Genomic DNA, 27,317 nt, shown 5'->3' on the forward strand with positions numbered 1-27,317 from the left:
AACTCCATTTAAAATAGACACATTTGATCTTATTTCCTTTGATCATTATGGAACTAAATGCCCATACCTCACAGGTAGACACTAGATGTGGACATCTGCAGTTAACACCTTTGCCTCTGGGAGGGCCATGCTGCACTGTATCACTAACCTTTTTGGGTCTTACACAGGTACCTTCTTTTATCCCCTTCCAACTTTGAACTATTTCATTTTCCATGGTCTTCGCTGTATTGTCTCACAGTAACACAGCACAGAGAGAGGTAGCAAAATTAAAATTCTTTAAACCAAAGAAGTCACTCATCTGTTTCACAGTAAGGACTAAGTGCAGTGCGCACAGGAAGGGCTATCTTTAAATCTTAAATTACAATAAACACTCAAGAAAACATTATCTTTAAAAGAAAACAGCAGGTTTATGATCACCACATCTAAAAGTAAGAGAAAGAGCAAGCTTAAGAAACCATTAAATAAAAAATTGAAATATTAAATGAAGAACTAAATCTTTCCCAAGGGGATAACCACTACAAAATTTCCTTAAATATCAGCTTCTACCTAATAACACAATAAAAGAGAACCCCTTGCATAAAACAAATTACAGATTTTAACTGTCTACACTGAAGGAAATGCTTAAATTAAATGGCTATTTCAATTTATTTCTAAAACAACCAGAATATGTCATGAGGAAGCAAGTCCCTCATGGGACTGATCAAAATTGAATTTCCAGTTTCCTGTATTAGACTGACAATCATTTACAATAAAATCAGAATGAGAAATGGAAATTGTCTGTGGGGACCACTGAGCCACGTAGCAGCTTCAGTGTAATACAGTCACACAGCAGAAGGTAAATTAAAATGTACACAGAATTTCAATATGGTTGAACTAGACCTTACTTTGCTTACAGTATTCTTGCTCACAGCTTTTAAGTAACATACCAGGAGTGACAAAACTACTTATTGATGATAACCAGGCATTTTACATCACCAGAAATTTGTTTAAAATAACATGAAGTTAAAACTGTGTTAGGCAAAAACAAGAAAATGAGCTTACAAACTACTTAAGTTTAAAATTGCTATGACTTAATAGGAGCACAATGCAAAGCCACGACAGAACTTAAAATTTCTAGTCCCATTCTGTACACCTACAAACCTTGCAAATTATAACTACATTATCCCTTTTTAAAAATGAACAAAGATCTTGTAGGTACAACTTAAAGAACAAGGAATACTTCAAATATTTAATTACTTTTAGACACCTAACAATAAATAAATATATTTATGCATACATCATGCATTTTAGACAATCACAGAACAAAGACATGCTATACCAAAAAAAATTCTCAGCCATATAAGAAGCCTGATCATGCAGAACATATATGATATACTTTGCTAAAGTTTATCGCATTTGAAACAAGCAGCCAGCCCACAGCTATCACAACGGTGGTTAGTGGAGAGGAACACCCACTAGTGTTTAGATGCAACTCTCTTCATTCTTCAAGATAAGTTAGTTAATTGGCTCCCATTCAGCACATAATTCCTTCTTTCCTAAGTCCTGGTGACTATGGAAAATCCACAGAAAAGGGCAACAGAAGTGATGGGATACAGACAACTGGGAGTATACCTAGCCCAGAGTTCATACATGCCTTGAGAAACACTTGTTCAAAAGTAACTCAGGCAGGTAAAACTATGCCAGAGTAGACTATATTTATGGATTATACAAACAATTAAAAATACTCAGTGGAGCAGTAGCATGCAACCTTCCTTTGTGGCAGATGAGTACCCTAACCACTGAACTAGAGAGCTAATTTTTCACTTTGCTTCTCTCACAGTAAATATTAAGTAGTAATACAGAGCAGAACGGCTGCAACAGGGAAGTCTAAGAGTTATCCACTGCAGAATAAATAAACCAGAAAACAGCCAACTCTCCTCAGCAATCTCCTCAGCATGTGCTGAACAGCTCTGCAGCTGATCTACAGTAAATCTGCAGCTTTCCATAGTATGACCTGCTACGCATAAGCATTTTAAATGCACTTAAATAGTGAATATAAAACAGTCTCTTCTAGAACTTCAGGATCAGCAGATTTCTGTCTCAGCGCTCCTCTAGTTCACATAGACCTAAGTTCAAGCCCTTAATGCAAGCAGAGATTTGTAGATTTACTAAAAATTGACACTACTTGCATCAATTGCTCTTTTAAGGCTCAAAGTAGTTACCTACACCTGCTGATGACTTGCTCAATATCAGTAAAAGATTGTTTGCCACCATTGTTAAAATGACTATGCCACTTACTTCATTACCTGACACAGACATACCTTTCTGCTTCATTCCAGAAGAACAGCAGAAATAAAATTATTATTAGATTATTATTTTGCACATAAACAAGTTGCCACATGATTTCACATTATTTGCACATTTACTTACAGAATCACTTGTACATTTCCACCTCACTGATAGGAGGAAAGCAATTTGTTCTGAGCAGTAAGACAGCTTTCATTCACTTCAGGATAAAAGCAATCACCTCCAAGTACTTGACAGGCTGGAAACTCAAATATTAACTGATTGCTCAACAACCTGCTTCTGTTTCCAGACCTTACTCATGCCCTTGAGCTATGTTAGACAGGGTGGCTGTAAGGTTTCAGAGAGAAGGGAACTTTTGAAGGCTGTTTGGTGTGTATAATATACACACTGGGGCACAGGTTCAGACACCTCAGTGCAGGTATCAAAGCATTTGAAATTTAACTAAGTGTTCAAGCTTTCATTACAGTCAAGGGTAACACTGGGCTCAGTCTAACCATAGGTTTCTAGTGACATTTGACAAGCCCTTAGCTGTCTAGCAATAACTTCAGATTTTTTTTCTCCACAGGAAAAAAATTATCCTCCCAGGTTTTACTGTAGAGGGCTTTTTTTTGGCAGATTTCCCGGTTTTATTCTCTATTACATATCACTTAATTTTTCAAGTACAGGTGTAGTTATTTACAGGAAAATTCAGTACTTGGTTTGTTAAATTTTGCAATAATGTATTTTAATGTTTATTTGATAGTATGAAAGCATTGTTTTTTATGTAGTACATGACAGAGTACAGCTAATGATTTTCTTCACTGTAGCTGTCACTTCTTTTTTTCTTTTTAAAAGATCTAGGGTGGCCCGTTTTTTTAAGTTACAAATTTAGATTTCAGAGCACGTTTTTCTCTATTTTTTTCCAAACTGTCAATGTCTTTCTTCAAGTAAACTACCCAAAACTGAACACAACTGGGTGGGGTTTGGGGTTTTTTTTTTAAATTTCTTAACAGACAAAATAAAAACTGCTAAGTGAAAATTTTCCCATGTGTACTTGGAAATCTTGTAAATCTAAAAGGCTACAGAAAACACTATCTTTGAAACAACACTAAACATTCATTCAAAACCAACTTTATACTACCTTCTTTCAAGCTCCTATATTTTGCCAGCTATCAGCTTCCCAAAATTCTCAGATTAAGCAAGAAGCAGGCATCCACAGTTCTGTGAAAATGCAGACTTTCTATAGCCACTGCTCCCAAGAGAATAATGCTTTAAATTTGTATTTCACTGGGGTTTTTTTATTTGTATGAGCACTACATAAACTATTCAAATTCTAAGTTAGCATATCTGCACTGATCACTGTGCTACACAGAAATAAACCAAAACAGTAGCAGTAGTTAGCTGGGCAGTAAAAAAAGTAAGATTATGAAAAAGTCTTACTATTCACTGAGTACATGAGTCTAAACAGTGTATCCACATCAGCTTAATTGTAATTCAGGTATTATTGCAACGAGGGGAAATAATTAAGTAATGGAAAATAAACTTAAACTGAGACAAGAATCCGTGAGCACAAGTTCATGCTAAAAAAGTACACCTTCAGAAAAGACCAATGTGGTCAAAACTATTAAAGAAGCCCATTAAATCCCTGTATATATGGCCCCAGGAATGCCTCCAACACAGCAGGTGTGTATGCAAGTAAGCATCTAAGAGTGAGATACAATGGAGAAAAATCCCTTCAGAATGATAAAAGACTTGCTTGCAATACAGAAATAAATCTCAGGATTAATAATAAAATTTCAAGTATTATTCTAAATCTCTAGATTTCTGCACTTAGAACAGCTGCTTAATGCTGTGTTTTATGTATAACATATGTATAGACATACTTCGTCCAACTCTAAGTTATACTAGCATACTGTTTATCCTGCTTTTGTATTATAAAGGAATCAAAATAGCATCTGAATAGATGATTTCTGAAGTTAGTAAGATTTGTGTAACAGATTTGCTCCTTAGACCAACCAGCAAGTAAAATCATTTAATAACACATTATTATGCATTTAATAATGCATGAACCAGAGACATCCCTCAACATAACAACAGAGTGACAATCAGGGCTCCTAACCTGCCAACTCTTTTGACTTTTAATAGAATCATTCAATTTCATTTAATTTATGTAAGTTGGGATTCACAGGTATTGGGGTTTTAGCTTATTTATATCTCACTTAAAGCATAAAGGATTATGGAGCTGAGAAAGAAGAAAATGTTTTAATTTCAATGTTGCTCTTCACACTGTAGATGATCCAGAAGGCAATGTATCATTTGAAACTGTAAGTGAGATACAGCAGCTCTTGCTGAAAGTTTCTGATCGTCAGACCATTCTTCAGAAGAAAACTTCACAAATTAAAAACAACTGAGTAAGTGCCAGGGCAGATTTAGTTTTACAAGGATGAACAGCTATTCTATTATTCCTTTCGGCTTACCGTTCTACTAGAGAAAGCAGCTAGGAAGACTTCAGCATGTTTTTTAGTTCACACAATTTATTTTAGCTACTGACTACAACTTTATCACATTTAAATGTAGTAATTGTACTGTGACCTCAAACATTCAAAACCCGCCTGGATACGTTCCTGTGTAGCCTGCTCTAGGTGGCTCTACCTTGGTGGGGGGGTTGGGCTACATATGCTCCAGAGGATTCTGTGATTCTGTGAACAGTCTGATTTCCCTTAATTCTGGTCTAGGATAAAGTGGACATGACATGATCTCTTGTGTAGTAGTTATTTCACAGGAAAACATGAAACTGCATCAGGAAAACCTGATTCAATATACCCTGCAACAAAGGCACTATTGTTTTCCTACACAGTAGGAAAAGTGTCAGGAAATGCTATACTGAAGAACGCAGTTTATTACCTCTCACTTGCCAACTCCACTGTTTTGATCACAGGTTGCCACATTAATAAATGATTCACAGTTCCCTATTTTTAAATCAGTTGTACAGTACTAGAGTTGCGAAATATAGCAGCACGAAGAAAAGTCCATTTCCACTTGCTTTCAGCCTCTACAACCTCATTAAAATTTCTTATTCTACCAGACAGCTACCTTGTTCTGTGTCATACATTGACACTTTTTAAAGGGTTGTGAACTCTCTGTGGGAAAATAGTGAAATGGCACAGACCTACTATTCTGTTGCAAAGAAAGGTATATATGTATCCCTGTCTTTCAGGCAGAGCTACCTATAGGGCAGATGTGCACTGTACACTGAAAACACCCTGCTGAACGAGCCCCTCGGGACTTAAAAGCAACATAAGTGTAGTTTCTGGATCTTAGCTTCACTTCACTTAAATGTTACTTAAATCCCATTCTTGTGAAGACTGAGAAATCTTGGGATTGCAAAACTATATTATTAAATATCTAACGGGTTTTGTGCATTCTTGGTTTGTTGTTTTTTTCTAGGACAGGGGGAAAGGAAGAGGTGGTAAAACACCAAGGCAAAGAGTACAACCCCCACTTAAGAGGAGTACTGTTGCTTACTGAGCTCAACAGTCTACAGCCCTAGGTCAGCACAGCAATACCACACATTACACCATTATGGCGAAAAAATAAATAAATAAATAAATAAATAAATCTGCAGAAGTTGAAAGGAAGAATGAAGGCAGAAGAGGAAAAAAATTTCTTTTGAAATTTTACCAGTGATAATCCTGACATATACCAACAGCTGTGTTAGGCAGACTAAACGGGATACTCCCCCAAGGTAGGGAGCAACTGCAACTTGTTTTTAGCCTTAGACAGCCTAAATTCAAAACAGGAAAGTTTTAGGACCCCAGAGTCAATTTTGCTGTGCCTTTTATGACCCTAGGCAGTTGGCTTTGTTCTGCTGATCATTTTACCTTCACAGGTTAAAAACAACAGAGTCACCAGAAGGACAACTTCCTAAGCCTTCACAAAGTTAACCATCCTATCCTGTCCAATCAAGTGGTATTAAGGCCACTACGCATTAATAAACAAATGAGAAAACTGTAGGACTTTGCCCTCAACACATGTGAACTCTATATCCCTTTCTATCACTCATATAGAATCACAGAATCATAGAATCATAGAATAGTTAAGGCTGGAAAGGACCTTAAGATCATCTAGTTCCAAAGCCCCTGCCACTGGCAGGGACACCTCACACTAAAACGTATCACCCAAGGCTTCATCCAACCTGGTCTTGAACACCGCCAGGGACGAAACATTCACAACCTCCCTGGGCAACCTGTTCCAGTGCCTCACCACCCTAACAGGAAAGAATTTCCTCCTCATATTCAATCTAAACTTTCCCTGTTTTCCCCTTGTCCTGTCACTACAGTCCCTAATGAAGAGTCCCTCCCCAGCACCCCTAGAGGCCCCCTTCAGATACTGGAAGGCTGCTATGAGGTCTCCACGCAACCTTCTCTTCTCCAGGCTGAACAGCCCCAACTTTCCCAGCCGATCTTCATATGGGAGGTGCTCAGTCCCCTGGTCATCCTCATGGCCCTCCTCTGGACTTGTTCCAACAGATTCATGTCCTTTTTATGTTGAGGACACCAGAACTGCACACAATACTCCAAGTGAGGTCTCACGAGAGCAGAGTAGAGGGGCAGGATCACCTCCTTTGACCTGCTGGTCACGCTCCTTTTGATGCAGCCCAGGATACAGGTGGCTTTCTGGGCTCTGAGCACACACTGCTGGCTCATGTTCATTTTCCCATCGACCAGCACCCCCAAGTCCCTCTCCGTAGGGCTGCTCTGAATCTCTTCTCTGCCCAACCTGTAGCTGTGCCTGGGATTGCTCTGACCCAGGTGTAGGACCTTGCACTTGGCATGGTTAAACTTCATGAGTTTGGCATCAGCCCACCTCACAAGCGTGTCAAGGTCCCTCTGGATGGCATCCCTTCCCTCCAGTGTATCACCCGAACCACACAGCTTGGTGTCATTGGCAAACTTGCTGAGGGCACACTCAATCCCACTCTCCATGTCAGCAATGAAGATGTTAAACCAGACCGCTCCCAACACTGATCCCTGAGGGACACCACTCATTACTGGTCTCCAGCCGGACATTGAGCCATTGACCGCAACTTTGTGTGTGGCCATCCAGCCAGTTCTTTATCCACCGAGTGGTCCGTCCATCAAATTGATGTTTCTTCAATTTAGAGACAAGGATATCATGTGGGACAGTGTCAAACGCTTTACACAAATCCAGGTAGATGACATCAACTGCTCTACCCCTGTCCATGAGTTCTGTAGCCCCATCATAGAAGGCCATCAAATTGGTCAGGCAGGATTTCCCCTTAGTGAAGCCATGCTGGCTGTCACCAAGCACCTTGTTGATTTTAATGTGCCTTAGCATGCCTTCCAGGATAATCTGCTCCAAGATTTTGCCAGGCACAGAGGTGAGACTGACTGGTCTGTAATTGCCCGGGTCATCCATTTTCCACTTCTTGAAAATGGGGGTTATATTTCCCAGTTGTCAGGATCTTCACCTGACTGCCATGATTTTTCAAATATGATGGCCAGCGGCTTAGCAACTTCATTTGCCAGCTCCTTCAGGACCCGCAGATGGATTTCATCAGGACCCATGGACTTGTGCACGTTCAGATTTTTAAGATGGTCTCGAACCAATTCCTCTCCTACAGTGGGCCCAAGGTCTTCATTCTCACAGTCCCTGCGTCTGCCTTCCAAGACTTGGGTGGTGCGGTCAGAGCCTTTGCTAGAGAAGACCGAGGCAAAGAAGTCATTCAGAACCTCAGCCTTCTCCAAATCCTGTGTAGCTAGTTCACCCGAGAGCTTCCTGAGGGGGCCTACATTCTCCCTAGTCTGTTTTTTATTTGCTATGTACCTGTAGAATCCCTTCCTGTTATCCTTAACATCCCTAGCCAAGTTTAATTCTAACTGGGCCTTAGCTTTCCTAACCTGGTCCCTAGCTTCCCGGACAACATCCCTGTACTCTTCCCAGGCCGCCTGTCCTTGCTTCCACTTTCTATAAGACTCTTTTTTCATTTGAATTTTCCTCAGCAGCTCCTTATCCATCCAAGGAGGTCTCCTGGCCCTCCTGCTGCACTTCCTTCTAGTTGGGATGCAACACTCCTGAGCTTGTAGCAGGTGATCCTTGAAGACCAACCAAGAGTCTTGGGCCCCCCTGCCCTCTAGGGCTATATCCCATGGAACCTTACTAAGCAGGCTCCTGAAGAGGCCAAAGTCTGCTTTTTTGAAGTCTAGGGCAGTGAGCTTGCTGCACGCTCTTCTCACTGTCCTGAGGATCTCAAATTCAACCATCTCGTGATTGCTGCATCCAAGGCTGCCCTGGAGCATCACATTTCCAATAAGCCCTTCCCTGTTGGTGAGCACGAGGTCAAGCATGGCACCTCTCCTTGTCGGTTCCTCTATTACTTGCAGAAGTTGTCTTCCACACAATCGAGGAACCTCCGGGATTGCTTGTGCCGGGCCATACTGTCATTCCAACAGATGTCAGGGTGGTTGAAGTCACCCATGAGAACAAGAGCCTGTGAGCGTTTTCCTATCTGCCTATAGAGTGCTTCATCCGCAGGTTCTCCTTGATGAGGCGGTCTATAACAGATTCCCACAGTAATGTCTCCCATTGCTGTTTTCCCTTTAACTCTGTTAACTGCTCACCAGTCCCCAAACAGAGTTCCATACTGTCCAGCCTATCCCTAACATAAAAGGCAACTCTCCCTCCGCGCCTGCCAGGCCTGTCAGGCCTGTCTTTTCTAAAGAGTCTGTAACCTTCCATTCCAACACTCCAGTCATAGGAGCCATCCCACCATGTTTCTGCAATGCCTATTATATCATACCCCCGTAGACGAGCACACATCTCTAATTCCTCTTGTTTGCTCCCCATGCTACAGGCATTTGTATAGAGGCATCTGAGCCGAACTCATTGGCTGGAGCAGCCGGAATATCTCTACATTGCTCCGAGCATTTATTATAGGTGCTGGCAACTGACTGGGTGCGTTGGGATGGAATGATGCCCCCCTCCCCCAACACATTTAGTTTAAAGCCTCCTTGACCAGTCTGGCAAACCTCCTACCAAAACTGCTCTTCCCCTTCTTTTAGACCAGCTCCACCAGCCCCCACTAGACCTGGCCTACAAACTTGGGTCCCATGTTCAAGACACCCAAACCCCTGACTGTGACACCACCCTTTTAACCATTTATTAACCTGGCCAATCCTCCTAGCTTTTTTTAGGTCCTCCCCTGTATCCTGGAGAATAGATGAGAACACTGTCTGAGCTCCAGAGCCCCTAACCACCTCTCCCAGGGCTCTGTAGTCCTTCTTTATGTTCCCCAGGCTACTACTATCTATATCCCTAGCACCCACATGTATCACCAGAAGTGGGTAATAGCCTGTGGGACTTACTAGAGCAGGCAACCTCTCTGCCACATCCCTGATCCATGCCCCTGGTAGGCGACACACCTCCCTTGAGACCCGGTCAGGCCGACAGAAGAGTGCTTCTGTCCCTTTCAAAGTAAGAGTCCCCTACTACTACGACCCGCTGCTTTTTCCTGGCAGCACCAGTAGAGATCTTTACCAGTCCCCATCAGCCGGCTGGTTCTGGCCCGAATCCGCTTCCTCATGAGCCCCCTGCAGGACAGCAAAGCGGTTCTGCGTGGGGACAACAGGTTTACGAGGAAGTCCCTTGCTTTTAATTGTCCTTTCCCTCCTTTTTTTGGTTTGTTTTTTTTTTTTTTTTGTCACCAATTCCCAGCTTTGCAGGCTAATGGCCTCCTTCTTTCCTCCATGAGCTATAGGGGAAGCTTGAGGACTCTGCAAAGTTTGGGCCAGGAGCAAGAATTCTTGCTTCCTCTCAGCTACCCTGACATCCTGCAGTCTATCAATGGCATCCCGCAGCTCAGCCCCTGCTGCAGGAGAACCTCCACTAGGGAGCACCGAGTGCAGCCCTGCCCATTGAGTACCTTTCCCTCACCAGACCAGTGCAGCCACTCCCTACACCCCGAAGTCTGCACTGCAGCCTCCCCTCTCATCGCCTCTGTCTGGGTACCTACGGTGGCCACCGCTGGGGCAGCCAGAGCAGAGCTCCCAGACCGGACCCTGGTCATACGGCAACCGCTCACCATCCCGCTCGCACTACCGTGCGAACTGCCTCGACCCGCTCCGTTCGCTGAGCTCCCTGGGGCAGGTTTTTAACCAATCAGGGCTAGTGTCGCTCCTCCTGGCTCCGCCCCCCTGTGAGTCCCTGCTCGCGTCAGCTGAGCTGCCGGCTCCTGGGCAGATCCTGTCGAGGGCTTGAGGCTCCCTCGGTGGCTCTTGTCGCTCTGACTTGAGGCTCCTGGACGCTGATCTCCCCCCGCTCCGGTGTTCAAGGCGTCCTCTCTCGAGCTACTCACCTCAGCAATTGACCCAATACAATATAATATAATAAATATAATATAATATAATATAATATAATATAATATAATATAATATAATATAATATATAATAATCACATTGCCACTATTTCTCACATCTTGGCAGCTCCTAACCAATTTCTGCATTAATTTAGGCCTTATTAATTCAGAAAAAAAAATTAGTAGTATGCAGGGTAATTGCTAAAAGGCAATTCCGCCAGCCCAAATAACTATTAATTTATCAGATAGCTTCCAAATGTGCATTGGAATGACTGTCACGCAACTTCCAATGTTTTAAAAATTACTTTCAGAAACTCAGAAAATTTTTTAGATATTCAAAAACTTACAAAACTAGATCCCAAAAATGAACCTCAAAACCAAACTACAGAAGTATTTCTATTAGAACAAGATAACGAACATGGCTGGTGGAAATACTGAAATAACAAAATCTCTCTTTTGCAGCACTCCAGGCAATAATTTTGCATTTTAGTATCACTGAAATTAAAGCAAATTCAAGAGGAATGCCAAGTTAGTGGTTTACAATTCAAATCAAAACATCTTACTAAACACATTTATTAGTTTTTCTCAACTATCATTTTTTTAAACTCATGTATTCCAACAGCAGTTTCTAATCACCTGCATAACTTAATACTCCTCCTTTGAAAACATAAAAGCATAGGGAGAAACTGAAAATTAACAGATAACTTCTATTACATGCATAAAGTAATCAAAGATGAAAACCAAGAAAAGTATGAATAAGTTTGGAAACAAAAAAAGCAGAAGCCTTACCTTGAAAAGCAGCTGCATTATGAGATATTAAAAATTTTAATGTAGCGCTTGATGTTTGAAGCACTTGCTCTATATCTTGCTTTGCCACAGCCTGGTATCTTTCTTCCATCTTCTTGATGCAGCATGTTGGATTTTTAGAAGCACAAACCTGGAGATCAACCCCTAGAGAGATATTTGCATTGATTACTACAAAACACAAGTATGCAATACACAAATATATAGCAAACATTTGGGGGGGGTTTCAGTTGATGGGGCTTTTTTCATATAGGTATTGACACATAAAAGAAATACCCAAAGCTTTAAAGACATCTGGTCTTGTTAAACAAGAAAGAGAAGGGGATACTAACTAAAATTCTCTGGGAAGATAACACTTACTACGATTAATTAATGACATATAATTTCCCTGACACTATAAACATTTTCCAGCTGTGAATATTTCTAACTAATGTTGGTAAAATACTTTCCCTTTTATTTCCCTTTGACTAAACCTTTTAAATATTTTTTTCACCTATTTTTCTCTGATAAATCTTTCTAAGGTAGTATGAATATAGTTAGGGAGAAGGGAGGCCTCACACATTTTGGACCCTAAATATTCCATTAGTTATCTTATGTAAATTAGGTGTTTAAAATAACATACCAGAAAGCTAATTAAGAAAAATTAAGCTGAATAGGAGCATTCTGGAAGAATGGTAAAATCTTTAAATGTATTATATCAAATTCATGTCCCTTTATCCATGAAACAAATTTATGGAAGGGATTCCTGGCCCTGGAATTTCACTTCAGCTACAGATTGGCAAAAAAAGTGCTATTGTTTATATAGAGCAATCCCAGTCCTGAAGCAGGAACCCACTGTGTCATATTTAGACACCAGAAACGATCCAGAAGATTCCTTAGAAATCACATTCAGAAAAGCACAAGACTAGAATGAAATAGGTAAATTATATGAACCATAAAAAAAAAAAGGAATTTGCCCAAGACATGGATGAACACTTGTACAATACTCCATAGAAAGATTTTGATTCCCATGACAAATAAACAAATTTCCCTTGGTAATTACTGATAATACAGTCTCAGATTTGCTGAACATTTCTTTCTGGCACTAATGGTTTCTATCTTCACAATTCCTGGTCCCCCATCCAAAAGCAAGTTTGGAAGGAGAATACATTTGGACCATCAGTATTAAATACTACAGAATTTCTCTTAATTTTTGAAGGATCTTTTCTGCTTCAGGCTTTAGGTCATATGATGTAAGTTTTCAGGCAAAATTAATTCACTTAGTGAGGACTGCTGCTCAGAAACTGATATAATTCCATACTCACTAAAGTCTGATTCTATATACACAAGAACAGTTTATTACCCATTGTGAAACTGTGTGCCTTGAAACAAATCCATTTCACAGATATAAACAGCAGTAAATATCATTATGTTAAATGAAAAGCAGTAGATACTTTAAGAAATCTGACTGCCACACAGAATTTACAAATCTGAGACTGCCTTCATGGTAGCATGCAAATGTAAGAATGTAATCTCTGGATGTGAAAATAAATCTCTTTGAAGTGGTCTCCAATAGCAGTTTAATACAATTAAGTACAGCTACAAGCCAAAGTCCAGGAAGCTGAACACCTTCACCAGCACAACCGAAAGCTAAAACTCTGTTCTAATGCAGGCATAAATCACTGAACTTCTGAGAGTATTAAGAAATTTTATTTCCTAAGTGTTATACTATAGCTATAACAACTTTTTCCTCATACAGGTTGGTGGTTTTAAAGGCTATTTATCTTCATCATTTATTTAAAAATAGTTTTTCCATGTTCTTCAATATGTACACTTTCACACTTTACAAACTAAGTAATTTCTTCTGGCTAGCTGCCTTCACAAATCTCTTGCCATGTGAAAAATTTAATATTCCATTCTCTGACATTCCAATTCATCTGAGAAATTAAATTAAAGCTGCAAGTTAAGGTGGTCTATTAAATTACCTTTATATTAGGTACTATTTATGCTGTGCATGCCAAAGAAAGTGCTTAGCATCAGAGCCAGCCTTTAATAAAGTTCCTTGCCTGAAAGCAACATTAATAAGCATCTTACAATTTTTATTAGGGGTATTAAAAGTACAGTTCACCAGTTGTCTACAACCCCAGAATCCATGTAACTGTCATACACAACCTCCCTCTCCTCCACCTCCACTGCATGTCCCTTGCTTCCCCAAGCCAGATTTCAATCCTTTGACCCCACTGACTTCAACCTCCCAGTCCATACCAGCTCTCCAGAGTGAGGCCCCTCAATGGGTCAAAAGAACAAATTAGTGATGCATGACTCAGATCCAGAAATGTAAGGATTAAAGCTGTGTTAATACTACCTGTTCCAGGGGTGAGTTATGCTGCATGTACATGAAACACAAATGCAGGTAATTCTAATGCAAAACATGTCTAAGTTGACACTGTTTAATGAAATAAACCACTCCAAGTTTCTATTAATCCTTTTAAATCCTCTTGCTCGTAATTAGATAGATTTGCTGTTATACTGAATACTAATTAACTTAAATATTAGCTACAGTAAACAAGAACTTTTAACACATTGTTAAAACAGCAAGCAATAAACTGGACTAATATAACACCCACCTGCAAACAAATTAAGGAATGATAAATAAGCCTACAGCAGTATTTATTCATCATACCAGAAGGTCAATTCACAGATATGACACTCAGTTCTCTCCGTCTTTCTTTTTTTTTTTTTTTTTAATCTCAAAGAGTTTATCATACCACAAATATCACAGTACCAGACAAGCCAAGGTATAGTCTGCAGCATGTCTGAAGCAATAGACCTGACAAACGTCAAAAGAAAAAATGTTCATACTGATAGCAATATTCACAGCATTGCATTACACCAGTCATTTTTCCTATTTGGTGACTGAATATTATCTTCTGCTGGTAACAAAAATCAAATCACTACTGTCGAGAAGAGGCACGGAGCTATCTAGTCATGTAACTGACACTGTAAAGACAGGAACCATTATTAAGTTGTTTGGACACATTTCAATACCATACCAATTTCAGATTTACTGTACACTTTATTCCCCTGCATATGTTCTTTACGCTCTTCTCTGGAAAGGAAAGGTTTTATTTATGTTTGATTATTTTAAAATTGATTTTTTCTAATTATTTCTAATTATCTGTGCATACAATTTCTCTTTATTAACCTTCAAACAAATCAGCAGGGAGCTCATAAAGTATTAGTCATATAACCTGATCTATTAGTGTTTGTCTATTGGTCTCACACTGACAAACCAGGCAATTTTACAATTCTTTGCAGTACTTATATTTTCTTAAAACTCAACTTCTGTTCTTCTGGAAAAGTCTTTTAACTTCATAAAGAATTTTCTAGCCAGCATAATTTATTAAGAAAGAGTGCAGGGCAGGACAGAGATCACCTGTGATACTACAGATTTAAGACAGAGAGATATTTTTTAACCTACATGCATGAATTTTGAGGTGTCTGGTATACCATTATTAATACTGCTGCTCAAACTTATATACGGTAACTAATACAGCCATTAATTTAAGTACAGCTGAATTGGGACTCTACAATGAAAATATCCTATTAAGAGAATATTTTTGACCTATAAGATAGTCTCAAGAAATAAAAGCTGAACTGCTGCGCACAAATTCACCATTTTATCAATTCATCTAATCAGACTATATCTGAACTAAATTATGAACTCCTATGTTCCTGAAACCTCCAGGGCTATTAGAAATCTTACTATATAATAGGTGTTAAATTCATGTCTCACCTTGCCCAAAGCCTGTCTTTGTTAAGAAAAAGACTCAGCACCTACTTAAGAGACCAACACAGAAGCTAACTCAGAACAACACTGAGCTTAGTTTTCCCTCAAAGCTGCATCAGTTTCATGGAGAAAAGAACATCAAATTATTTCATTTCTAAATACCCAGAAGATAACCTACTGCTCCTATATTACTCTGAAGCAGTCTCTCCACTCTTCCTGCAATGTGCTCCTTCAAATTACCATTAGCACTGATATTCCTCATGATAGCTTTGGTTTCTTTTACCAGATGTTAGACATGCTTCTGTTGCTTCCAATTTCACAAAGCAGCCTGAGAACCACAATCTAATCATCTCATGTTCCTCTCTTTCATAAATATTTAAGATAATTATATATTTATTAAAAATACAAATATTTTCTAGCACAATTCTCAGTAATTTTCTTATTTCTTTATTTCATACTTTTAAAATTTAATATTACTAACTACCCCATTTTCTTCTTAATCTCAGAAAATTTTAAGTACAATTATAACAGCCCAACAAATCTGTCAGAACAAAAACCAGAGTAGTAGTCTGAACCAGAATTAAATGACAAAGAGAAGGATAAATTAATCTAGATTAATTTTACTAAGCATTGCCTACATTAGGACTTCTTTCTTCTTCATAAGCAGAAAAGATGATTACAAAACCAAAACAGAACTATGCAACATCACAGTGAAGACTGATGCACCCCGCTACGCTTTTCACATCTAGTCTAGGAGGGAGTCTTTCCTCATCTCACTGAGTACTTGTGATAAGAAATTAACTTCTACAAACTTCAAGAATTTCCAAGACTTGCATGACAGCAGTATGGTATTCCCATTTTGATGATATTATGTCTGTGAAGTTGCTATTGTTGTCTGTGAAGTTGAAATTTCCCATTAGGACAAGGGCTTTTGATCGTGAAATATCTCCTAATTGTTTACAGAATTACTCACCAGTGCTTGTATCCTGGCTGGCTGGTACATTCACTACAACATCTCTTTTGTTTTCCACTCTCCTACCTAATCCTCATGCAGATGCTCTGAACCACATCATCACAATCAAACCTCTTCCTTAAGCATAGTGTGACAACTTTACAATTCACACTACTCCAGACAATAGTACAGTGGATGAGAATTAAGATCTTCAATAAACTGTTATTACACAGCCTGGATACCAAATCATTTAAGAAATTAAAAAAAAAAAAAACCACAAAACAATTTCAAGAAGGTTAAAAAGGGAAAACTCCCAACTAGATACATTTTTCTTCTCCTACATCACTATACTTTTACAGTTTTCTGGTAAGTGACTTATTAGAAAGATATTATCCAATTTTCCAGATTATAGATGTCCCCTCAATACAACTACTCAATCTTCAAATTTCAACACAGCTTGTATGAGCCCAAATATTAGGAGGAGAGGTACAACTCTTCCCAATGAAGCATACAGCTGTAGTGGGTTTGAGGAGGGTTTTGTTTAATTTTGTTTAAAAAGTATTTAAAAACAGTAAAAAACCACCTCACTACCACATATATAGGATGACCTACCTTACCCTCCACATCTTAGCAGACAGTAACTACATGTAAGTGTCCTCCTTCTGCTTGGAACTAAAAATAAAACTTGGCAAAGTGTGATCAAGTTGCCTCAAACACGATTAACATTGCTTTGCATACAGCATCATTTTAATCAATTGCATTGTTGTATAATAAACCATAGTTTCATGATCAGAAGTATGTAGCTGAGCTGTCAAACCAAGCAAAAATTAGAATTTGTGAGTACTGTTCTTCATTCTTCTACTAACTTGACATGTGTCTCTTTTGTAAGTGAAGAGTAGCTTCATTTCTAAGGAGCAATGATCTTTTTCTTATGAAGTTCAGAAAAGCGGATCTTGCACAAAACCGTCATGTCATTTTACCTGTAAGTACGACCTTTCAACTACATTTTAGTTATTAACAAATAGTATACACAGCATCTGCTCACATGCAGTTCCCTATGTATATAGGCATAGACATGCATAATAGTTGTTTAGTATTAAAATTAAATAACCTAAAGATTATCTTTATTACCTAAACAGTGCTTAGTATTTTAAACAAATGTTAGGCACTACTTAGCTTTCAAATCTTCTGCGGTTTGCCTCTTGTAAGCAGTAGCAAATAAGAAATTTTATCTAGGCTTATTGTGGGTGTTAGTATAGATTCAAGATGACATTTAGACTTTTAGCAAAACTCTAAAATAATAATTAATATTTGTTTATGGTTTCACCTGACTCTTTCTCTATTCCCTTGACTTTATTGTGGGTTGGGTATTTTTTAAAGCAGAATATTATTAACATGAATATTGTTCCCAACCATTAGGGAACTTTGGTTTATATTTTAAGAATAATCATGTACATATAAAATACATTTTAGTAACCTACTTCTGTTCCAGCTCATTAAGCATGCAAAAGAACCTAACTGACTAAGAATTGAGAGGTTGCTCAAAATCCAGAGTGGTTTTGTAGTTAGTTGTTTCTTTATAAAGCTACAGAACAAGCAACAGCGTGCGGATAATGTTTCAGAAGAAGGTATGTAAACCAGCAAGTGAAACAGGTCATTTCATTTCAGCATAGCCAATATTTAAAAAAAAAAAAACCAAAAAAAAACCCCAAACAAACAAAACCCAAACACTCATTTTCTGTGTTTTCACATGTAAAAATCTTCCTATCTTCCACAAGACCTGTTTTGTCAATAACTAATTGTTTTAAATACAGTGAGAAAATATTTTCTGCTCCAATAAGGAATACTGGCTCTTTTCAGTACCAAATTCTGAAGGCCCTATGCTGCAATCTATCTTTAAACAAGATCACATGACAACAAGAAGTGAACTAAGCCTGTAACAATTATATGTTAACATAAACAGTTACAGTACAGGAAAGGTTTTTACACCTGAAAACAATATAGATGGGTGGAGAAAAGACAGTTCAGCAAGAATAAAATGTAATTATTCTGAGGTATGGGTTTACCTAGTTCCAGAAGACCTGGAACTGATTTCAAAATTTCATTCATGGTCTCAGTCATACAAATCCATATTTTCAGTACCTTGAGACAAACAAGTGCTGACAGGATGAGGACATTAATTGCCAGAAGGAGAAAATACCAGATGTGTGGTAAATTTCTGCCTGCCTACTTAGACAAATACTTCCATTAGATCAAATCCAGAGCCTGAAATATCCCAAAACAGGCTTAGGATTGTCACAATAAACAGGTTTTTAAAAGCCAGCACTAAAATACCATAGGCCCTGAAGAAACAGGCAGTTTATTCAAACAAGCAGTTTATTGCAAAACAGATTTGCAATCTGTATCAGATGTTGAGTTCTTCTCATGCTTACCCTTTAATATCAGCTCATTTTTGTTATAAGCACTACTCCAGACTTACCGTTAATCGCCATCATTATGACTGCTGTGAAGTACTTCAGCATTGCTAAGAGAGGTGGCTATCAGCCTCAAGCACCCAGCCCTTTCCATGTTTCTGAACTGTCACTTCGCCTCTTTCTGCAGCTCTCTTCAGAAGGCAACAGTATTTCTCAGCTGCACTTCTACAGATGGTGCATTCTACACATTGCTGTCAAAGGACACCATAGGTAACTCTGTTGTACAGATCTGGCTCCTTCCTAACATCCTCTAAGATCATCCTCCTATTAGCAGACAATCCCCCAACAAGGTACAGGCATCCCTCCATACAGCCATGCTACAGCTCATGGCACAAAATGTGTTCAAGTTACAATACACTTGCTGTCTGTGAAAAGCCCTCCTGTTTTTAAAACTGCTTGAACTGTGGGGGAAGGGAACCCTAAAACTCCATAATGCCTTGGCATTATAAGAGCATTGGTTTGGATCCAGAGAAAATGCATGGGCAAAACCCATCGAGTGAGGGCAGTCTGTCCCTCCCATAGGATACCAGCCAGGCTGGACAGGGCTTTGAGCAAAGTGATCTTAATCTCCCTTCTAACACAAACCATTTTATGATTTTATGATGTAGTGGAAACCCATATTAAGATTCAAGCATAATCTTGGAGTTGTATCAAAGCAATCTGCTCTGGATTTTAAACTGACTTTTACTGTTACTTTAAGATGAATTAGCAAGAATATTTTAACTTGGATTAACAAAAACGTATCACACACCAACTTAGTTCCTAGATTATATAAAACTTATACTAATCACAGTTTTAACTCTTATGCTTGTTCTCACAACCACATCCATGGCATCCCAAAATTTGCTGAAAAGAAGCCTAGACTGATTCCCAAAAAACAAAACAGCTTCAGAGAACTGGAAAACTATCTCTAGCACTTTTTTCCACTTAATCTGCAACTGTTTGATTCTAAAATTTCAGCAAATGCCAACAGTTTTCAATAAGCCATAGAATTCAGCCTTTTGGTGCAAACAGAAGCCAGACACCTCATTCACTGATGTGCCTACTGGAAGCCCTTTGTCAGGAAGGAAAAAGTCACTGGTTTAATGTCCATTCTATTCTGCTGTTCTAAGTATTCTGAGAGAAGGAAACCAGAGAAGAAATCTTATTTGCAATCAAAAGAAGGAGAGTTGAAAGCTCCCATCTAATCTGTCTGAAATATGAGCTGATGAAATCAGCTAAAAGCTCTAGTTTTACTAGCATATGGGGATAAAAAAGTGGAATCCTTCAAGGAATTTGCTTAGGTTACAATACTAGAAACTGAGCATAGGAAACAAATATATATATATATAAAGAAGAGTTTTGCAGACGACAATTTTTTCTAATAATCCAATTCATACAGATCCACAAATATATTAAAAAAAAAAAAAAAGCCTAAATCAAACCTTTGAGGCTTTTTTATATTTAACATGTTTTGGTTATTTTTGATTCCCCATACAATAAAAGGGGTCTTTTAGGATTTTCAATTATTGAGGTTTTACTGTACAGTCCCAACTTGTAGCCCAGAAAAAAAAAAAAAAAGTAATTTTGCAACTAACATTTAAAATTACTATGAAAGTGATAAATGTTTCAATATAGCATGTGACGGATACTATCACAAATCAGTGCTACAAAAGACAGCACAGTTAATCAAGTTTCTTCATTGCTGGGGGGTCACAATACAAATCTTGATTTTGATAAAGATACTCATTTATCTTATTAGTTGCCTATTTCAACACCATGATATCCTGCAACATGTGAATGATAACAAAATCTCAAGATCCCTCTCATGCAAATATCTGGCATTTTACCATCTAATGACAGCAGTGTATTTGCTTCTCTAAAGATGTATTAACTACATACTATAGCTGCAAAACTAATTATATAAAACAATGTATAGTATTTTCAGCTAACATATATTCAAAGTACAGACACATGGTAGTCCCCAAAAGAAAGATAATTACAATTTGCATGATTTACTGATCTAAGGCTGCTTAGTTGTTATTACCACTACAATACAGTAGGCAAAGGACCTACAGAGCTCACTCTGAAGTCAACACCTAACATTTACTAGCTGAGCAGCTCCCAGATGCCACTGGCTGCACTGACCATGCAGTGCAGGTACCCACAGGGAGCATCTGAGATGCCAGTTATCCTACCCCTTGCTCATTGCCTCTCCAGAAAGATGCAGGTCTCCCAGAGGCATCACATCTGCTGGCCCCATGGGGGTATTCCAGAGAGTCTATGGAAACTCACATGGTTCCAGATGCCTAAATTTAAGCAAATTAAACCTTACAAAGGCAGCTTTGACACCTACAGAAAGTGTGTATGTGTTACAAACACGTGTTTCTAAGTGCCATCACAAAAGGTTTTAAGATACTTTTCACTTCTTGCCTCAAAAGATCAATAGCAAAAGTGGCATTTCTTTCCTCTTCATGTTATGTTTCCAGCCTATAATACCTTTAATCACGCCCAAACCTCCTAAAAGACTCATTTAACCCCCATTTTTCTTGTCATCTCCAATCCTTGAGAGATTCTGCTGCTCGCAATTATTTGTTTCGTGTACCTCTGGGATCAAAGCTGCTCAGAGTGAGAACTCTGACACCCTCCTCGAGGGCTGGTGTTTTCCAGGCTGCCCACAGCAACGCAATTCCTTCAGAGAAACGCTGTTGACCACACGGCAGTACCGCACCTCCTACTGACTGCTGCTTTCAGAGGCAGCAGCTGAGAAAGGAATTCTTTTATTACTCTTATAATTCAAAACGGGTTTTTGCTTCAGAAACAGGAAATACAGAAAAGTCAAAAGAAAAAATGAGTGGTGCTATAAAAATATTACAGGGGAAAGGAAATCAAAGACCAGGGCAGAAGGTACCGCAGTTCCTTTCCCTTGAAGCAACAGATTTCCTCCCTATCCCCAGTACACGAGTGAACATAGTCTATTAAAATAAATGACAACGACAGGGAAAGTGTAATAGTTTCGCCAGACTACAGAATGAGAAGAGCACAGATAAACTGACAGCATTTCATTCATACCAATGTTATTGACACAAATAACCAACCAGCTCAAAAGATTTAAATCAGTGAGAAAGCTTAGACTCAGATTTCACTTTCCAGGTACCTTCTTGTGCACAGTACCTGTCTAATCAGACTTCCCAGTTAAAGTGTTGATTATCTTTTTAGTAAAGACAATAATAAAATCTTTAGCTACGGACAATGTAAGAAGACAATGCATGCTGTAAAATGTACTGGTAACCTAAATTTAGCACTTTGATTTGTAAGATGCACATGGCAACTATTATCTATTATGTTTAAAACTAAAGTCATTAAAAAGCTGTCTTTTGTAGTGATTCCTTTAGAAATAATCATGGTATGCCTTAGCTCAACTTGCAGAGTTACTAGAAACTACACAGACTATGTTAAAAAAGAGACCTGATATTTCAATATGAGGGGGATGGTAATTCAGCTTTTGTTGCATTGAGAAGTCATTTTCGGTCAGGAAAGCACTGACTTACATTCTCTTGTCATTTAAACATGCACACACTTTAAAAATATATGTATATTAAAAAAAAATTCCAATCCTATATGGCTGATCATGAAAGTATGTGCATTTTAATTTTGTGATCAGCACCACTGAAATCAGCTGAGGTTCTCAAGAGGCTGGAAACACACCACATCTAAGAAGGTGCATCTTACTACACACGTGCTCAATGCCATTTGGTACCCGCTTTTAAAAAAAAAAAAAAAGTTTAATTGTTGATTTAAAGGCGAGGACGTACGCAAATTTCCATTAAGACATTACTTTCCCTGGCATTTTATTCACTTAGACCGACAGACAGGCATCTAGCAGGGAAAATGTGCGGATCCACCGCTTGCAGCGGTGTAAATCACTCTCATTTCACACAATAACTCCATCAGCCCAAGGGGCATACATACCACCGGCTCTCCCCTTCCTTCAGGGTTCGCACCGGGGCACCGACACAGTATCTGTGTCTGACCGCGCACATTTGAAAGCCGGGTGACACGCCGCCGTCCCGTCCCCCGCTCCCCCCCCCCCCCCGCCCCAGCCCCAGCCGAAGCTGCACAGCACGGAACAGGGCACGGGGGGTAGGTTTAGGCAGGTGTCGGGTGCTCCACGTTTCGCAGAGCCCGCACCGCCGCAGCAGCCTTTTCTCTCCTGAGTAAGGAGCCAGGCGCGCCCAGGGGTTCCGCCCGGATGCTCGCCGCCACCACCCATAACCACCGCCGAAGGTCCCAAACTCAGAGCCGCCGCCCCGCGTGCGGGCAGAACGTCCTCGGGCGAGCCAAGCTGCCGCCGCGGCATCCCCTGCCCCGCCGCTCCGTGCGCCCTCCGCCCCGCCTAAGTTGTCCCTCACCTGCTCGCGGGGACTCCAGAATGCCCCGGAGGGAGCCGAGCTGCCGCAGCTGGAAAACTTTCCGGAGGGCCTGGCAGCTCTGCGGCGGCACCGCGCACCCCGGAGCGGCGGCGGCCAGGAGCACGATGCCGGGGCTGAGGACCCCGAGGCTGAGGCTCTTCCCCCCCCCATCGCCCGGCGGCCGCCTCAGGAGGCTAAGCAGGGCCGCCGCCGAGCCGCCCCCAGCCACTGACCCCCCGCCGGGACCCTACCCCGGCCCGGCCCCCGCCAGCTGCCCTCTCGGACAAGGAGGGCCACCCAGGGGCCGAGAAGGGGCGGGGGACGGCAGCGATGAAGCACTGCCCACCGCAAGTGTCGCGGTGGCTCCACACCGCCCCGCCGGGCTCGGGGGCGGGCACACCCGGGGCGGTGCGGGTGCGGGGAGGGAAAATCTGCAGGGAGAGGACTGCACGAGTTGGTATATAAACGGTAACCCCCCAAAAAGCATGAGAAAAGAGACTTAAAATAACTCGTAGTGTTATTTAATAACTGTTTGCAATAGGCTTGCAAGCTGGCAGTAACACACACAATTAATCTGCCTTCAAACGACAAACTTCTGCTTTTCTGACAAGAGACTCAAACAATTCAGCTACCTTCAAGACGTCTTCGAAAGTTGGTTTTCTTAGGCAAAAGTGACAGGTTTACAAAGCCCTCTCATGCCTACCAGCCAGTGTTATCTGTCCGAGCAGCCAGGCAGCAGCTTTCTGGGTGCCAGAGTTAAGAATCCCTACCCCATGCACAAATCTAAGTATCACATCTCACCCTTTACAGCTAGAAATTGTTCTTAGTTCGTCTTGAAGATGCTGGTGGTCATTCAGCCCTTTCCAGTGTTAGTCCATCCCAGCTTTCACTTTAAAATAAATCTCTTATCTGCAGCAGCAATTTCAACACAAGACTGTGAAAATAGTTCTAGTGTAATATATTCTATGCATCCATTTAAATACGGGTGACAAATTGACACTTAAGTTATTAAAACTTGCACTAGATATCAACCATTTCACTGCTGAGCAAATCAATAAAAGAATGGCATTACATTAACATTACCCAGTATACCGAGCTCCTAAGAAGCAGAGAAGACGAGTATTTCCCTTTTTTTGAATCATCTATGCTCCTGGACTTGGGAACGTCCTTCTGTCAGCAAGTTTGTACATTATATGAAATATCCTTCAATAGAAGTTGTTCTACTGTTCTTATACTGTTGATGCATAAAGACTGAACACAAATGACAGCTTACAATCTTCTTGCTAAAGCAAACTACATTTTAGTCACCTCATGAAATAAAAAAGGGGAAACGAGAACAGGGAGTCCCACTTGCAAATAAAAAGATTTGGCTAATTTGAAAAATAGACACAATTAAAAAGTCAATGTTGTGTGTGGTTCACTGCTTAAGTAGGCAGCAAACCTCTCATCAGTCAGTAAAACACTGCCTTGAACAGAACGCTTACTTTTAAATATCGAAAAATATTGCTGAGGAAAACCACCCAAATATGGGGTCCAGAGAACATTGACAGGATCTTATTCATCAGCTTGAAGATGGCAGGGGAAATTCTGCGCATCTCAACACCTGGTACAAGATGTGTAGCACTCACAATAAACATATGAAAATAAAGTACTAGGAGATGGGGAAAAACTCTTGCACATTAAGAAATACATGCAAGTATTCCTACTTCAAAAAAGTAAAATAAAATAAAAACTAGGTTTCTCATTTACCTCCAAACTGTACAGAAGCTTGCCAACAGAGACAGATGATGTTGGGAAACCTCTTTAATTTGAATTACTACATCCTCCCATCTTCCACTAGTAGCAATGGGAACTTGTACCCTCATGTTCTACAGGATAAGGGAAAAAGGAGCTTTTTGGTAAGAAATGGAACATACCTGTTTTAACTAGCTCTTTCAAGATGAGGAAGAGTCTAGTTTAGTCCAAATGGGATGGGTTTTTGTTTGGTTGTTGAGGGATTTGGGGGGTTAGTTTGTAGATTATTTTCTTTTTATAACTTTAGCATAGGGACTGCGAAGGGAACAATTTTGGCTTTATCATGACACTGAATTTAACTTTTTTGTTTTATGCTTTGAAACATCACTGATTTTAAAGTGTCTATTTTAGCTAACAAGTTTCATGAATCAGATATTCTGGAAAAGGTTATGACATATTTGCAATCACACGCAGAAGGGACTTCTCTCATTTTAACATGAGAATACATAAATATATATATATATATGAACTTTATGAGAGAACATTAACATTAGCTTCAGACCTGTCTCTTTTCTTGACCAAAGCCTTAACATGTGCCCTTGATAGATATTCATAAATATCCAGCTGTCAGCAGACAACTTAAGAATAATGATTCCAAAAGTCAGCCTTTGACCATTTTTTTAATCATCATGAATAATACCACTGTATTACCTGAAATCCTGACACATGCCTCCTAATCACATCAAGCTAAAAATGAAGCTTTCCATTATCTTTGGTGCACAGCACTAGGTTTCCTGCTCATGTACACAGATGATATTCTCCTTTGGACTGCCATCTTGTGCCTACTGGCTGTGCCATCTTCCCTGTTTGTATCCTCTTGGAGAGCTCCTGCAAAAATAACCCTTCCTGACCTGGTGCTTTGACAACAGTCACTTTTCTTGCACTCTTTGTTGTGTCAAACTCAAGTTCCTTGGCTTTGATTGCATATCCTTTTACTGTTCCCATCTCAGGGAAGAGAAGTTTCCCCTCCCAGAGGACTACAGCACCTGTCTCCATCCTCAGCTTCTGAAATCATCAAATACTTTCATGCTATCTCCTATTTTGTCTCATGCATCTGAAAGCAGTTAAAAAAGCCATTAAGCTTCTGCATTTTTCTAAGTAATTCTTTAAAGCTTTCTTCACTGTGCTCTTTTTTACTATTATTTTTATACATACCACAGCAATTAAGGAAGTTTTTAATTAAGAACTGTAGTGTTGACTAGCATGCTCACATCATGTCTCAGTAGCAAATTTTACCCATCTATTTCTGGTCTAATACATGCTCTCTGTAGGTTCTTGTTTCTGATGCTATCCTTTTGCTTTTTATACAGCTCTAATCAGAGCAGGGATCCTTGAGGGGAGACGGGATGGGACAGACCACCAATTTTTTCTTCAGTTATTATTCCATATTCATTACGGTAGATAGATTTAAAAAAAGAGTCCTCCTATTTAAAATTGTGATAATTAAGCTAGTAGAGTTAAAAGCTATTCAACACTTGGATTCATAACACTACTGCACTGTTATAAACACCACAAATTTATGGTGAGGCCAGTAAAGCTTCATGCGCAACTCTTAACTCATCTAAGGGTCCATTAACTGTAGTGCTGAAAGAGTTCAAACTTATATTACAAAAGTTTGAGCTGATCTGCAGATGAATTAGTTAATTCCCTCTGGAGAAAAAAAAAAAAAAAAACTATTTTAATTCAAATATTTATGAAATCTTACCAAGAAAGCACCATTTTGTTTCATGCTTGCAATTACAAAGAAATGTCAGCTGAGACCTCAGGTAAGGACAGTGGAGAAAGAAAATGCTGAGGAAACAGTTCCAGTCCAGAGAGGAGTATCATATACCTCCAGCATTGCTTACTCCCACCCCCAAGAGCATAATGCAATATAAACTTCACCTGCTGCTTCCCCAAGGGACCTTAATCTAGTTCCAACCTATTTGCTATGAGCTACCTTCCACTAGACCAAGTTGCTTCAAGCCCCATTCAACCTGGCCTTGAACTCTTCCAGGGATGGGGCAGCCGCAGCTTCTCTGAGCAGCCTGTGCCAGTGCCTCACCACCCTCATAGTAAAATATTTCTTTCTAATATCTAATCTGAATCTCCACTCTGTCAGTTTAAAGTGATTCCCCTTTGTCCTGTCACTACATGCACTTGTAAAAAGTCCCTCTCCGGACTTCTAGGCTCCTTTTAGGTACTGGAAGGCTGCAACAAGGTCTCCCTGGAGCCTTCTCCAGGCTGAACAGATTAAGTTCTCTAAACTTGTCTTTCCTGTCACTAGTGGTGTCACTCAGGGCTTGGTATTAGGGCTAGTATTGTTTAATACATTCAATGATGACCTGGACAAGGGGACTGATTGCCCCTCAGTAAATTTGCAGATGGTGCCAAGCTGGCTGGAAGTGATCTGCTGAAGGACAGAAAGTGTCCACACACAGGGATCTGGACAAGCTACATCAATGGGCTGTGGCCAATGGTATAAGGTTCAACAAGGCAAAGTGCTGGGTCCTG

The 27,317-nt window shown here is 39.8% G+C and overlaps 1 protein-coding gene across 1 annotated transcript in view; it reads right to left on the bottom strand.

Annotated features, from left to right (window-relative positions):
- GPC5 (glypican 5) overlaps window positions 1–25,769 on the bottom strand; it is a 115,821-nt gene extending 90,052 nt beyond the window's left edge. Inside the window, 3 exon segments of the mRNA XM_061361120.1 lie at window positions 11,430–11,591; window positions 23,031–23,277; window positions 25,611–25,769. Coding sequence (XP_061217104.1) covers window positions 11,430–11,591; window positions 23,031–23,277; window positions 25,611–25,769 — 568 coding nt within the window.
- Window positions 25,770–27,317: the final 1,548 nt, after the last annotated feature.

This window comes from Neopsephotus bourkii, unplaced genomic scaffold (genome assembly GCF_033783945.1).
Source record: "Neopsephotus bourkii isolate Nb327-2 ecotype Australia unplaced genomic scaffold, CSIRO-AGI_Nbou_v1 NB_1052, whole genome shotgun sequence".
Lineage (NCBI taxonomy): Eukaryota > Metazoa > Chordata > Aves > Psittaciformes > Psittacidae > Neopsephotus > Neopsephotus bourkii.